We start from the raw sequence: 15,139 nt of genomic DNA, 5'->3' as shown, positions 1-15,139 counted from the left end.
GTTATTTTGAGGAGGCCAAAATAAAAAATTTCAAAAATTTTGTGGGGATCATTGAAAAATATATATAATTAAATAAAAAAATTTTAAAATTTTTGGAGATTTACAATTTAAGACCCCATTGAGAGAACTAACGTAATAGGTGACCAATTAAATTTAGATAAAAAAAATTGATGGCGACTCTTCTTTCATGTCTAGCGGTTTAGTTTCCGGACTCGCACGTTACTACACGTGACCCCCACATTGATCCACCACTCTCCATCTTAAAGGGTGGTATACAAATTGTATTTTTTTTTTTATAGATGAGAACCCTCGAAGTTGGAATTTATAATTTATATCCAAATATCCACTATCTTTATCAATTAAGTTAAGCCTAAATGACAGCATATTAATGTAGTAGTAATCCATTCCTAGCTTCATTCCTTTGAAATCATTACACAAATAATTGCAAAGAAAAAAAAAAGAAAGAAAGTAAGAGAGATCAAGAGAAAATTTTTCCTTCTGTTTAATAAGAAAAATAATAGTATCACGTTTTTTTTTGAAAAGAAGGTAGAAGCATATTCATAAACAATAATAGTATCATGTTAATCATGTGACTTACATTTTAATATTGGATGTACACGGTATAATTTGAAATCCACCATATATGATCATCAAAAAAATAACGGAGTTGGTACTTTCAAAACGGGGCAAATGCATGGCTCATGGAACTCCATATGAAATTTTCAAATTATTGTTCAATTTTAACGGGTCTTGGCATGGTTTTAGCCCGAATTTAGCTTTGGAAAATAAAGAAATGAAAGGAACCATTTTTATATGAAATATAGAATATAAGAATTAAAATAGTTAGTTATAAAATACCTTTCAGTGGAATAAAAATTAAAAAAGATGGGATAGTTAGTCATGAAATATATTTAGGTAGAAAAACAAAATTATAAAAGTATAAAATATTTAGTGCTAAAAAAAATACATATTTAAGTAGAATAAGAGTTATAAAAGGATAAAAACAAGTACGTTTAGATATAATAGAAAATATAAAAATTATAAAAAGATAAAATATCTGTTCATATGCAATATGTTTGGGTGGAATATAAAAAATCGAGGAGCTAAAATAGCAGGTTGTATAAAATACATATAGATAGAAAATAATAGATAAATACTTAATTGAAAAATAAGTAAAATATCTAGTAAACAATTGTATAGATTTAGATAGATAAAAATATATATATATATAAATAATGGAAAAATGTTAGTAGTAAAAATAATATGCATAGATTTAGTTAGGTTAATAATAATAATACACATATAGCAAGTAAATAATATCCATAATTATTTAAGACAATGGTAATATTAATGATTAGGAAAGTAGAATATTTAGGTAAAGAAAATATGTAGCACAAATAGTGAGGATAATTTCCTATTACTTGGATGAGACTGATGATGGAATATTCGTTTGGAATGCGAGAAGTCCCAATCCTGAATGAGTTTTCCTAAGTTATGGATTTCGATTAAGACTCTACCAGTATGTTAGGAGGGTTTTAATTCCTGTCGTGACGTGCGGGTCCGGGAACTCGTCCGCCGGACGCGGGCAAAAATTAAAATCGTGTGGGTGTGGGAGTCGCCACCAATCTTTTTTATCTAAGGTGTGATTGGTCACCTATTAACCCGATTCTTAATCGACGGAGTCCTAAATTAATTTTAGGTCCGTCGAAAGAACGAGAAATGGTCCACGTTTTTTAGAGATGGGTTCGGGAGTGCGGTTACGCACGGAGAAGGGTTAGCACCTCCGTGACGCCCGTTCTACGAACGGTACCATGTAATCTTAAGTTATCTTAACATAGCCTTTTCTTAGTTTAATCCCTATTTTATTAATTATATTTTTATTGAATTGATAGACTGAGTTTTTTATTTGGTTTTACGTATGCACATGATGCAAGCGTAAAATGATGTTATGACTTGTTTATTTTAAATGATGGAGTCGGTAATCTTTTATTGAAAAATTATTCGAAGACCATCCCAACGCTTTGGTGAAGTCTCGAAATTCTCCTCACCTAGAGATATCCCCGGAAGAACTCGTCTCTACAAGCTCATCGGGGAAATCCCATCATCGGGATTCCCGCGCCATTTGCAAAATAAGAGTGGCATGCAATGACAGTATAAAATGATGGTATCTACATGCACGCGTTTATTGATTATTTAAAAATTTTGATTATTTGTTATTTATTATTATTTTTTATTTATATATATACTTTATTTTTTGGTTTTCTATTTAAATCCATGTTTGTTGTTGGTCAATTTTTTTACTTGATTACAAAGCTTATCTAATAAATAATTAATTAATTTTTAAACGATTGGATTAACTTTATTTATTAATATTTATTTAAATTAACAAAATTTTCCTACATACATTGTTTTTTAACAATGACTATTTGACTTAATGGGTTTTGAAATCTAGAGTTCAGATTTATCCCGACGCTTCGGTGAAAATCCGTCTCGAAATTCGCACCCGAAAAACATCCACCTGAAAGAGGCAACTCTTTGCCCTTTTTGGTGGTAATACTCAAATATTTGTTCCAATTATCTTTTATTTATTATTATTTATTTATTTTTCACTTATTATTATTATTATTATTTATTTTATTATTTTATTTTTTATCTTTCATTATTTTTTTATTTTTCTTTTTCTAAAAAAATATAATATAATATATACATATATATATATACATTTGCATCATGCATTATTATTATTATTATTATTATTATTATTACTTTATTTTTTGCAAACCTCCAAATATATTTATAATATTAATATTTTTTGTTATTATTTACATATTTTTATTAAAGATAAGCAAACAATTAAGATAAGCTAGGTAAGCCCAAAGCAATAAGCCCACATTCACAAGCAATGGGTAAGGCCTCACCTTGCTTGGGCTAGAAAGATGGCCCAAGTTGTGTGGGCTGCACGGAGGTCTCCCTGGCCCGCTTCCTTGGTCCGCTTGGCCCTCTCCTAAACGCACCATTTTGGGGCTCTGGGGACTCTCTCAAACGACGTCGTTTTGGCGTCGACCTTTTGAATTCTTCCCTCTACCGAAACGACGCCGTTTTAGGCCCTAAACTCGGGTATATAAATCCCGTTTTCGTCCTTTCCTCTCATTTTCAGCCTTTCAGTTTCTCTCTCTAGCCGTACCCTCTCCCTTCTCTCTAAAAAGTTTTCTTTCTTCTTTTCGCCGGCACCGGCATCTTCCCTTCTCTTCCCATCTACTTCTCTCTCTCTTCTCTCTCTCCCGGCGGATCTCTTCGCCTCCTGTCGGCCGATCCCTCTTTTTCGTCGGCCTCTCTCTCTCTTCTCTCTCTCCCAACGGATCTCTTCGCCTTCTGTCGGTCGATCCCTCTCTTTCGTCGGTCTCTCTCTCTCTTCTCAGATCTCACCCCCTATTCTTTTTGTTTTTTGTTTTGTTTCTTTCTTTTGTTTTTCTTTTTTGTGGCTAACTGCTGGTAGATCTCTTTGGTCCTCTCCCTTTTTCCTTTTGCAGGTTGCAGGGTCTTTAAAGAGTCGGGTTGTCCAAAAATTTGGACAACCCGGTGATGGGGTTCTGGCACCCCCTAGAGTTGGTGGCCAGAACCCCCCATCCTGCGTAGTGGGTGGGGGAAATGATGGCGAAGGGATGGCTGGGCGTACGCCCAGCCATCCCCCTTTTTTTTTAAATTTTTTAATATAATTTTTTATATTTCTGTTTATTTTATTATTTATTGTATATATATATATATATATATATATATATATATTTTAGGGTGTCTACAATTCCAAGTTTCGATGTTTATGATCCTAAAAAAATGAAAAATGTATTAATTTAATTACCAATCAAACAAAATATAAAAACAAAAAAATAATGAAATAATGATAATAATAACTATAATAATAAATGCAAGAGAACAATGGCATATATATTCTTAAAGTTTCAAAAAATATATAATATCGTGACGTATAAGGATACTCATGATAATAAATAAATAAATAAATAATGATAACAAAACTTTTTTGAAGATGATAAGACTATAATAATAATAATAATGAATATAGAGAATAATTCATAGTGGACATAGAGGTTTGTAGCACGTTGCACATTATTATTGCATTATTTAATGTCATGGCATGTAGACATATTGTGTGCACGAGTCGAAGCCTCGATGAATGGACATTTCAAGAGATCTTGCGAAAGCAAATTCCTTCAGAAAATTTCTTAAGTGAAAAAAAAATCTTTGAGTCTCATCAGTACAATGGGAGGGCTCGAAAAATGCTTTTAATAAAAAGCTTTTGCTTGTTTTAGGATTTGCATTCATAAAAATATTATTTTTTCCATGCAAATAACTATCTCGATGATGAGATTTACCCGTTACCCTTACAAAGGCGAGTTTCCCAGGTACTTCCTTAGGTAACAGAATATCTTTGCATCTCACTAATATGATAGGCGGATTAAGGAAATATTCTCAATAAAAAATTTTCATTTGACATTACCCGGATTTTATGTCATGCATTTCATAATTGCATCATGTGCACGTCTCACCCATAAAATCGAATAAAATATTTTAATTTGTTAACAAAATAGAGAATAAAATAAATAAACAATAATTAGGTAAACATAAAAATAAAATTAACGGTTTAGGTTATAATAGGATAACATATGATTAAATGGTATCATTCGTAGAACGGGCGTCATAGGGGTGCTAACCATTCCCTGTGTGTAACCGTACTCTCGAACCCAACTCTAGAAATTCGTAGACCAAGTCATTGTTCTTTATACGGACTAAAATCAATTCAGGATTTCGTTAAATAGAACAAATTTAACAGGTGACCAATCTTACCTAGACAAAAAAGATTAGTGGCGACTCTTTAGTTTTCCATGTCCAGCGAACTGGTTCCTAGATCCGCATGTTACGACACTTTTGTATCAACTTTTTAAATGTTGCACTAAGAAGGACTTTAGTGAATAAATCTATTAGATTATCACTTGAACGAACTTGTTGATCACTAATACCACATATTTTTTGGAGATCATAAATGAAGAAAATTTTTGATAAAATGTATTTTGTTCTATCACCTTTAATGTATCATTCCTTTTCATATAACACTGTTGAAATTTCCTTATTGATTGACAAGCTACATATTCCTCAACTAGACATTTTGAAATTTTTTTGAAGCTTATAGATAATGAAAACTAAATAACAACTAGACACATTGAAAATTTTTTAAAGCCTATGGATAATGAAAACTAAATAATACCAAAACTTGAGAGATTAGAGAATCGTGTTGATAATGAGAAAGTATTTAGAGGAGTAAGAATATCTTATTTAAGAGTATGTTTACAAATGAAGTGAAGGGCCTATTTATAAGCTAATAACATTTTATCTAGATAGAATTTACAAGATAAAGATAATGATTAAGGGATTTGATTTGGATGAATTAAATCTTAATCTTAATCCAATCTAATTTATATTCAAATCTAAATATACATAATCAAATATAAAAGTTTATATAAGATAACACTCCTGTATCTGGCCTGCTGGACTGTTTGGCTTATCTTGATTGCTTAGCTTGGTCTAAACTTTTGGCTCATGACATAATAGATATTCACACATATATTTATAATACAAAAGTACGTGTGGATATTCAATTTAAGAATTAGGGTCTGTTTAGTCCAAATAGAACTTTTGTTAAAAGTGTTATTCAAGTAGAGCTATTTTGAAAGAGTTTGGCTGACTTAATGTATAAGTGTTGCAGGATATTGAAAATTATTTTTTTTTTAATAAATAGAAACCATAAGATTCAATTTTTTATTAAATCAAATAATAAGTTTTAAAGTGAAAGAAAAAATAAAATAAAATAATCTTTTCTTAAATAGAAATAGAAAATAATGTGTTAAAATATAATTTTATAAATTATCGAAAGATAAAAGTGAGAATGTAAAAAAATTTCATTCAATATATGTTATTACAAATTAGCACTTTTTGAAAAAACTTTGATTTATAATTTCGCTTAAAAATTCAAATGAACTTTTCATTTAAATTAAAATTTTTAAAATTTTAAAAATCAAATATGTACCTCATTTATACTTTTTACCGTAAAAAAAACTCTTTCATGAACACCCACCCAGTACTTTTTGTTATTTGGCATGATTGGTTTATATTTGGCTGCCAATCAGCTACATCAAATGTCCTTTTTTGTTCAATTAACCTATTAGGCTGGATTTAGCATATTAAGTGAATTACATAAAAAAAAAAAATTTCAATTGAAACGAATAGAACAAGTAAAATCCTAAATTGAAATACAATATACATATATATATATATATATATATATATATATATATATATATGCGACTTAAGAGAAGCAGCATTCTGGGTCCCCACTATAAATAAAGATCTTATTTCATTTATCAAACAAGTCTGTTAGGTTAGAAACGTGAACTTATAACATAGAAACTAATAGGATTAGAGAAACAATAACCAAACATCTAACCTAGCTCTAGGAATAAGTAATTTTTCTTTAAAATTGAATTAATCAAATTAATTGAAAAAGTTTGATTGAAATGGTTTGGGTAATTAAGTTATTTGGTTAATTCGAAAATAAATTCAATCAATTTTGATTTTGAATTTTTTTTCAAATTAATCAATTTTTTATATGAATCATTTTAAGTTATAACGCATAAAATGATATAACATATTATAACATATATGCAAATATAATAATATAAACATATTATATTATTATAACATATATGTCTGTAAAATAATATAAAAATTTCAGTTAAGTTGATTAGTAATAGAATTAACCGATTTAATTCAATTAATCGGTTAAAACTTCATCTTCAATCAACTCAATTAATTTTCACAACACGTTTGGTTAATTCAAGTAAGAATGATTATTCGGTAAAAGAATTTTTTAATTGAATTAACCATTTGTACACTCTTATCTACCTCACAAGAAAGAATACATATATTCATAATATAGATGTTCATATATTCAATATTAATTAATCGCCAACTCCTTTTTCATAATACAAGTTAACTCTTATTAATAATGACTAGTGATAGATTCAGGATTTTGTTTGAGGGGTGGCTAAATAGTAATCATACAAGATTATGGATCAGGTCAATGATTCGATTCTGGATAAAAATTTAATCACCTTTGATATAAAATTGAATTATAAATAAAATTTCATTAACAATTTAAATTTTTATAAGTTTTCAGATTCATCAATATAAATAGATATAAAATAAAAGAAAAATTAATATTAGATTTTCATATTAGGCATCGTAATAAACATAAAGTAAAAAGAAAAATTAACATTAGATTTTTACATTAGACATCGTAAATTGTGCTCGACGTGCTTTCATGTTGAAAAAGAAAAAAAAGGGTTTAGTATATTTATAAAAGAGAAAAAAAAAAGGTTAATAGATATAAAGTAAAAAGAAAAATTACCATTAAATTTTCATATTAAGTATCATAATTTAGAGTTAAAAGAAATTGAACCCAAACCATTAAAGATTAACTTAAATTTCTTACCACTACTCCAAAACAACACATATAATTTGTGTACGGTTGGCAAATCTACATATTTTAAATTTTATATATATAAAAATAAAAAAATTAACACCACCCCTCTCCCTCCACCCCTAAAAATGACATGGTATGTTTTATTATTAAGGTTTAATAAATGATTAGTTATAATTTGGATGTTCATCGTATACCAACGATTTTTTTTATCAGATCAATTTACAATTTAAAACTTTCAAAATAAAATTTTTAAAATTTGAATTCTGGGTGAAAGTTAGGTTTATAGTATAAAAGCATAAATAGCTTTCATTATGTATCTCAAAATTTAATAATGGAGTTTACATATATATCTACAACTATAACCTTCAAATTAATTAATCTTGAAACTAAAGACAAGCTGATTTATGAATTTCATTTGCGAGATCAACATTATGAAGAAAATCATATATATAAATATAACACAAATTCAGAATAAACTCGAATAGTTTAAAACCATTATGAAATATTTAATTACACCAAAGACACTGAACCTTACCTAATATAGAACATGTGAACTGTTAGAGATAAAGAGCATCCTTTATTGCTTCAAAAAAAGTGTTTTCTCCATTTATGGGCTAATAAAAAACCATTACAACTTAAATTTAAAATTTTTACTCAAATTACGCCTCCATCCCTTGTAACTTGATTGAAGTCCAAGTGATTGGTTAAAACTTAAAACAACAATCTTTTGTATTCTGAAATTTTAGTTCCATTAATTCAACTCAACATTTCTGAAGTGGATTTCAAAACTTGAGAGGGGATCATGTGGTGCAATTAGGCCAACTTGCATGGAGAGGAGGTCTGGTTTTAAGTACAGGATTGTACTCAAAGAAATTAGTTGGTCTGAGCTCAAATCCGCCGCTCAATGTTGGCATCACTGGAAAATCTTCCTGGCAAGGTACATGGTGAAAGCCCATGGTGTACCACAGCACAATATCCTTATTCTCAATGTTCCTATTCCTGCTGCTCCATACCGCTAAGGTATCATCCCCTCGACTCTGATCAGCAAATAGCCCTCCAGCCCATTTCTCAGATTTGTTATATGGAGTCACCCACACATTATAATTTGTGAAGGCAGCTCGGATTTGCGGGTAATCATCTAGGGTTAAAAGTGGCCCTGCTGCTGATCCTGGAAGCAAACGATACCCAACTTTGTTTCCAGGTTTAGTTCTCTTGTTTGGGTTCACCACTACCAGCTCTTCTGGTTTCAAGCCAAGTTTGATCCTTGCATCAGCTTCGGTCTTAGCTGTTTCATGTTCAACTGTCCAATAACTTTTTCTAGGCATGCTTTTGTCTGTGACTCGTTTAGTGACCAAATTAGTCTTCACAAGAGAATTGGCATCACCATCAATATCTAGATCAAGATGGTATGTTATGAAGTGATCGTGGTGTACACCAATGGTATTGTCCGCTAAAAGCGTACCATAGGCTTCCTCTTTTATCTGATCTGTGTGGGTGTATGGTGCAGCCTTCACTTCTAGCACTCCTGTGAGCCCAACCTGCGAAGCAGAAATAATGGAATTTTAAGAAAAGACAGCAATAAATAAAAATTTATGGATAGGTGTTCCAGACAAGTAAAACTTTTTTACAGTAGTAAGCACGTGCCCATATTTTTTAACTAGTCCTATGATGGACAATTCATGAGCCCACATTAGTACTTATGTTTAATTTTTTTCTCCCTTATTTTTTATATTTAAATTTTTATAATAAATAGTTCAAATTAGAGTCAGAACATCGTTAGGAAGAAGGCTATTAATTCATGTTATACCCCAAATTTGATGGATCCACTTGGCTTGAATTCCCAATCAAGTATATAATCATAGTTGCCCACAGTTGCCACCATTCTCACCACAAGACTGACTTCTGGTCTCACTTCTCTGATCTGCAAACATAATAATTTAATATATTATTATTTAAATTAAATCTAATTATGAGTATAATTCTCATTTGACACTAGTCAAAATAATCAATTCAAAACCCAATTTTTTTTTTAAAAAGTAAGAAATAGAATAATTTACCTCTAGATTTGGAATCTCTGCCTCTGTATGCCTCCACATTATGTCCCCGGGATGTCTCTCAAATATGCACATGGCATCTTCCACTTTGACAGGCTTGCCATCTTGGTCAGCATAGTAACCATCAAAGAAAACTGCATTGGCCGGACAGTCGTTGAGGGGCTCCAATGAAACTGCTGAGAGACCGAACCCGAATTCGCCACAGTCGAGAAATGTTATGTGGTACCATTCCTCGGTTGTGTCCTGGTATGGAATGAAGAGCTCGGATATGAATCCTCTATACAGTACTTGTCGATATTTTCTCTGTTCAGAGTCGTAGATGGAGGCTAGAGAGATTACTGCACCAGCTCGAGCATCAAATCCTAGGTGGAACCTCCAGTTGGCCCATCTGAGTCAAATCGAAACTTTTTAAATTGTTGCAATGAATTTACTTCTTACAAAAGTTTAGTGCAAATCTGAACAAAGGATCCTCTTTTCCGGAGATGACGGATTTTGACATCCAATCAATTGGCAACTTGGTCAGGAATTAAAATTAAAATAATATAACACGTCGTGTCCACTTGAAAAAAACGAAAGAAACATTATTCATTAGCCTACAATTTTACAAGACAAAAGCTAATTAGAAAACATAAAAAGTTAGCGTTATCACGTGAAATTTGATCATTTTGACCAAATTAATGAATAATTGAATAGATTGCTGAACACAAATAGCATGCGTACGTCGTTGTACTTATATATTAATTATTGAGTTCATGTTTCGTTGTGAGGGAAGAATTTCTGAACACAAAAACGAATAGGAAGTTTATTGTTCAGGTATCCAAAATAACATCAATATCAACAACTAACACCAGCAATTAATTTTTAATATAGAACTTTATTATTTATTGTTGATTGGTAAAGGAAATTAAATATCAGATAATATTGAGTGCAACCATTGTTTTAGAATAAAATTCTATTGGCAATTTGAAGGAAATTAAGAATGTGGACTTGCATAAAGAAAAATGTAGACCATTTTCAAGTCAATTATGGCAGGCTGACAAATTAAATGATAACTAGATTTAGAAGCAAACAAACAGCCCACGCCACCCAAAAACAATGATAAATAAAGGACTATACCAAGCTTAATCATAATCTTCACTTAGGAACATTTATCTTATTTACACCATATCAGAATATCTTATATATTGACAAAGACAAAGAATTGAAGAAGAACAGTGGTCAAGACTAAAGACATAAAAAAAGACATCAAATACTTAAATACAAACATATACTATATGTATTTATGTATGTAGTAACATATCTAACTAATATTTGTCCTGCATAACTTTGAAGAACATGAACTGAATCATCATCATTTAAAAAAGCGAGAAACTTTAAAGAAAACTGACCTGACGGTATTTCCATCAATCTTCAACCCTGTTCTGCCTGGCTGTGATGCGGGAGCACCATTGAGAAGTGGACCGAAAGGTGGTGTTACCATGGAAGCTCGATACTCAGTTCCCTCAGCTTTTGGCATTGCAGCCACAAATCTGTCAGTGTATTGAGAAATTTTCATCTCCTCAAGATCAACAGTTACCGATATTCCTTCTATCGGCCTCAAGTACATATTAACCGTCCCATCCAAATAGTAGCATGGGATTTTCAGCTCTCTTTTGGACTTCTTTTCCCCAAACCACCCAATCGTTTGAGTGGAGCAAACGACTTCGGAGGCATTAAGGCCTCTCTTTTTAAGTGATGCTAAAAACGGTTCATGTTTAACTGCCAAGTCAATCGCAGCTTCTTGTTCCTCGATGGTTAGTAAAGGGTAGCCAGACCCATCGTAGACTTCATCTGAAATAATGGAACGTTCTGACAAGTCTACTATAATTTCGTGACTTTGTTTGTTGAGCCGAGCAATGACAAAAGCTCGGCGAGGTGGGGCTTTGGAGGTGGGCTTTGACAGCCATGAAAGCATGGCCGGTTTGTCTGGCTCTTCTAAGCCTACATATTGGAAGGTTAGCTTGTACTTTGAGCTGGGATAGGATTTGTGGACAATGGCTCGAACCTGGTGGAGCTCGGCTGGGGTCAGGGAGTCCAATGGATGGGGATTAGAGCATGTGATTGGTAATATAGAGAAGATGGAGAAGATGGAGAAGAGTAGTGCTACATTTAATGGTGAAGCCATTTTGGTGTGTGGGAAAACCTTGAGCTTCGTAGCCTTTTTATAGTTAAAAAAGCGATGGAACACATATTAAAGCAAAATAATAAAAAATATCAAAAAACCTATTCAATCACCGTATTTTTTAATTTTATCTAATTTAATTTATAAATTTAAAATTGAAGTAATTTAATTTTTTTATTTTATAATTTTTTTTAATTTAATTTTTTTAACGGTATTTAATTTTATCATTAAATGAGATAATGTTAACAATGATATCAGTACTGACGTAACATATTTTGATAACGTGACATTGAAATGATGTCGTGGCCCGTCACGTGACATTTACATGATAACGTGACAATGCCACGTAATATTAATATGATGATTGTGACAATGTTGACGTGATATTGACATGCTGATATGTCAGTACCTCGTGGTAAATTAAACAAATTTTTAAAATAAAAAATTTTGTCACATTATAAGGATTAAATTGAACAAAAATATATTGTATAAGGATTAAATTGAATAAAATTGAGATATTAAATGACTAAATTAAAAAAAATAAAAAATACAAATCTTTAAGTAAATTATTGATATATTTATTAATATGTCAAATATTTAAATGTAAAAGGTTTATGATATTAAAAAATATATATAAATATTTTCTTACTTGATTATTTGATTTTAGAATATATATATTAATTTATTTTTTTGTAAAAATTAAGTTTGAATTCTTCTTCTATAAAAAAATTTCAAAAAAATTTTATACCTAAAGTCAAATTTAGATGAATAACTTGCATTACGTTAAAATAAAATAATATAAAATGACTAAATAATTTTTTTCTCTTCTATTTATAACAGTATAAAATTTTTAAATTTATTTAAATTAGTTTTCAACTTGACCTAAACTTAAATTAGAAAAATTGGTTGATCTGTTTGATTATATAATAATATATTTTTCATATAAAATAAAATTTTCAAGATACAAATCGTAAAAGGAAAGTTAATCTTTTTCATAAGAACCTTGATTTTTTGTGCTTATAAATATGAAACTACTATGAACAATTTTCTTCATTCAAATTTAAAGTAAGGCAAAATTCCAAACAAAACAAAATTCAGAACAACGTCGGTTTAGTGAATCTTTTTTTTAGTAACTTTTTTTTTCTTCTTCTTGTAATTTCTTGTAGTTTTTTTCAAAAAATTGTTTTTTCTTGCTTGTTGCATGAAATATTTTTTTAAAAAAATTAAAATATAAAAAAAGAAAATTTTCATACATAAGATAAAGCTTTTTTGATTGAAAGAAATTTATATATTTTCAAATAGATAAACAAATTATTTGATTTTAGAAGAAGAATACAGAGCAAGAATTACTTATATTTTAAAAGAAAGCTATCTTGATAAGCAAAAGAATAAAAAATCCTTCTTGAAACAAAGTAAAAGCAAAGAAAACTATCTCGATATCTATGCTTTATAACTTATAGCTAAAAGCCAAAGTGCAAAGGCAAAACAAACAAAGCTTCAAAATATGCTTCAAGACAAAAGTCAATTAAATGAAAAAAAATTCCCTGTCGTGTTTTTACTTGTCTTTTGCACTTTTACTTTTAGTTATAAGTTATAAAGCATAGGTGTTGAGATAGTTTTCTTTGCTTTTACTTTGTTTAAGAAGGATTTTTTTTTCTTTTGCTTATCAAGATAGCTTTCTTTTGAAACATAAATAATTCTTGCACTGCATTCTTCTTCTAAAATCAAACAATTTATTTATCTACTTAAACATATATATATATATATATATATATAATTCTCTTTTAATAAAAAAAGCTTTATCATAAGTATGAAAATTTTCTTTTCTCATATTTCAATTTTTTTAAAACAATATTTCATGCAACAAGCAAGAAAAATACAATTTTTTGAAAAAAATATACAAGTAAGAAATTACAAGAAGAAGAAGAAAAACTCACTTACTAAAAAAGAAATATTAGTTGAACCGATTTTGCTCTAAATTTTATTTTGCTTGGAATTTTGCTTTACTTTGAATCTGAATACAAAAAATTGTTTATAGTAGCTTCATATTTATAAGGCACATAGAATCAAGGTTTTCATAAAAAAGATTATTCCTTTTATGATTTGTATCTTAAAAATCTTATTTTATATGAAAAATATATTATTACATAACCAAACAAATATTACACAAGATATTGACACCACACCTTACACAAGACAGTAGTATGTTACTACATAAGGCATTATTGTTTAAGGTATTATTATCTAAGGTGGTACTGCTCAAGATGTTGCTTAAGGTGTTACAGTACAATGTGTTATAGTATAAAATAAAACTTTTTCTAAATTAATACATAAGAATTTTATTTTTTAAAAAATAATTCTTATGCAGGGGCAAAATGTAGATAGTCAATTTTGGGTAATACTTATTCTCTAAAGAATTATTTTACAGCATTACATTGTGTAGAGAACAATGAGAACAACCATTACAAGTGAAGTAATATTCCACGCAAAACAATTAGAACAAGTGAAGCATTATTTCACGCAGAACAATTAGAACAAGTGAAGCGCTACTTCATATGGAACAGCTAATATAAGTAGAACAACTACTTTACACAAAATAATTACTTACACGGATGATAGTGAAAGTAACTCGAAAGAAATGACAGGATTCACGGATTACTTTCATCTTTGAATAATTCGGAGAGTTTGGCTTGGTGACTCAGATGTGGAGGTAGTTAAGAGATCTTCTTCTTAATCTTTTTTTAAAGTATAAGTGTTTTGCCCTTTTACCTTGCTCTGATGTACCTATTCACATAGACTTTCTTCTCTTATACTTATTCATGTACAGCTTATTCTCTTGTACCTATTTACGTACTTCTTCTTCTCTTGTGTCGTTTCACATATACCTCTTCTCTGTTACTTTCTACTCGATAACAAGTCTTATTATATCTAATTACTTCAACGGTTACATAATGGGTTCAATAACAGTTACTCAACATTAAAGCTAGTTAAGTTCCACCAAATTCCTTGCACAAAAAATGTAAAAGTAGTAAAAAGAGCCTAATCATTAGACTTCACAATCGTCCCTATTAAGCACCCAAATATCTTTTCAGCATGCTGAACCCCAATTCTAGCAAAAGAGTCCGCAAATCATTTGCAGATCGAGAAATTTTGATAAAGCACCGTTCAATCAACTTTCATTTGCATCAAGATGGATCTTAATTTCCAAGGCACCTCATTTGGATTTTGAGCCCATTTAACTACATTTTCAAAGTCATTTTTGATAATAACTTTGTACATATTGGCCTGCTTTGAGGTGGCAAATATTTGAAGAGCTTTATGGATTGCCAATACTTCAGCCATATTGGCATCATTAACACAATTAACTTAGAG

At 30.0% G+C, this 15,139-nt stretch overlaps 1 protein-coding gene across 1 annotated transcript; it reads right to left on the bottom strand.

Moving 5' to 3' along the window:
* Positions 1-8,106: 8,106 nt before the first annotated feature.
* Positions 8,107-11,770, bottom strand: LOC18602967 (amine oxidase [copper-containing] alpha 3, peroxisomal-like). Its single transcript, XM_018119164.2, has 4 exons — positions 10,995-11,770; positions 9,610-9,994; positions 9,360-9,473; positions 8,107-9,090 (listed from the first exon to the last, which is right to left on the bottom strand). The coding sequence occupies exons 1-4, from the start codon at positions 11,768-11,770 to the stop codon at positions 8,353-8,355; spliced, it is 2,013 nt and encodes a 670-aa protein (XP_017974653.2). The 3' UTR covers positions 8,107-8,352.
* Positions 11,771-15,139: the final 3,369 nt, after the last annotated feature.

The sequence above is a fragment of the Theobroma cacao genome, chromosome 4 (assembly GCF_053813885.1).
Source record: "Theobroma cacao isolate CCN51 chromosome 4, ASM5381388v1, whole genome shotgun sequence".
Taxonomy (NCBI): domain Eukaryota; kingdom Viridiplantae; phylum Streptophyta; class Magnoliopsida; order Malvales; family Malvaceae; genus Theobroma; species Theobroma cacao.
Note: the sequence above shows the minus strand (reverse complement) of the source record. Positions and strands in the feature narration are given on the sequence as shown.

What these genes read in the sequence shown, in the direction of transcription:
- LOC18602967 (XM_018119164.2), bottom strand. Translation starts at nt 11,770, where the DNA reads ATGGCTTCACCATTAAATGTAGCACTACTCTTCTCCATCTTCTCCATC. An exon ending in CAGAGATTCCAAATCTAGAG is followed by an intron (nt 9,474 to 9,609) that starts GTAAATTATTCT and finishes TTATGTTTGCAG; the next exon opens with ATCAGAGAAGTGAGACCAGA. An exon ending in GTGGATCCATCAAATTTGGG is followed by an intron (nt 9,091 to 9,359) that starts GTATAACATGAA and finishes TCTGCTTCGCAG; the next exon opens with GTTGGGCTCACAGGAGTGCT.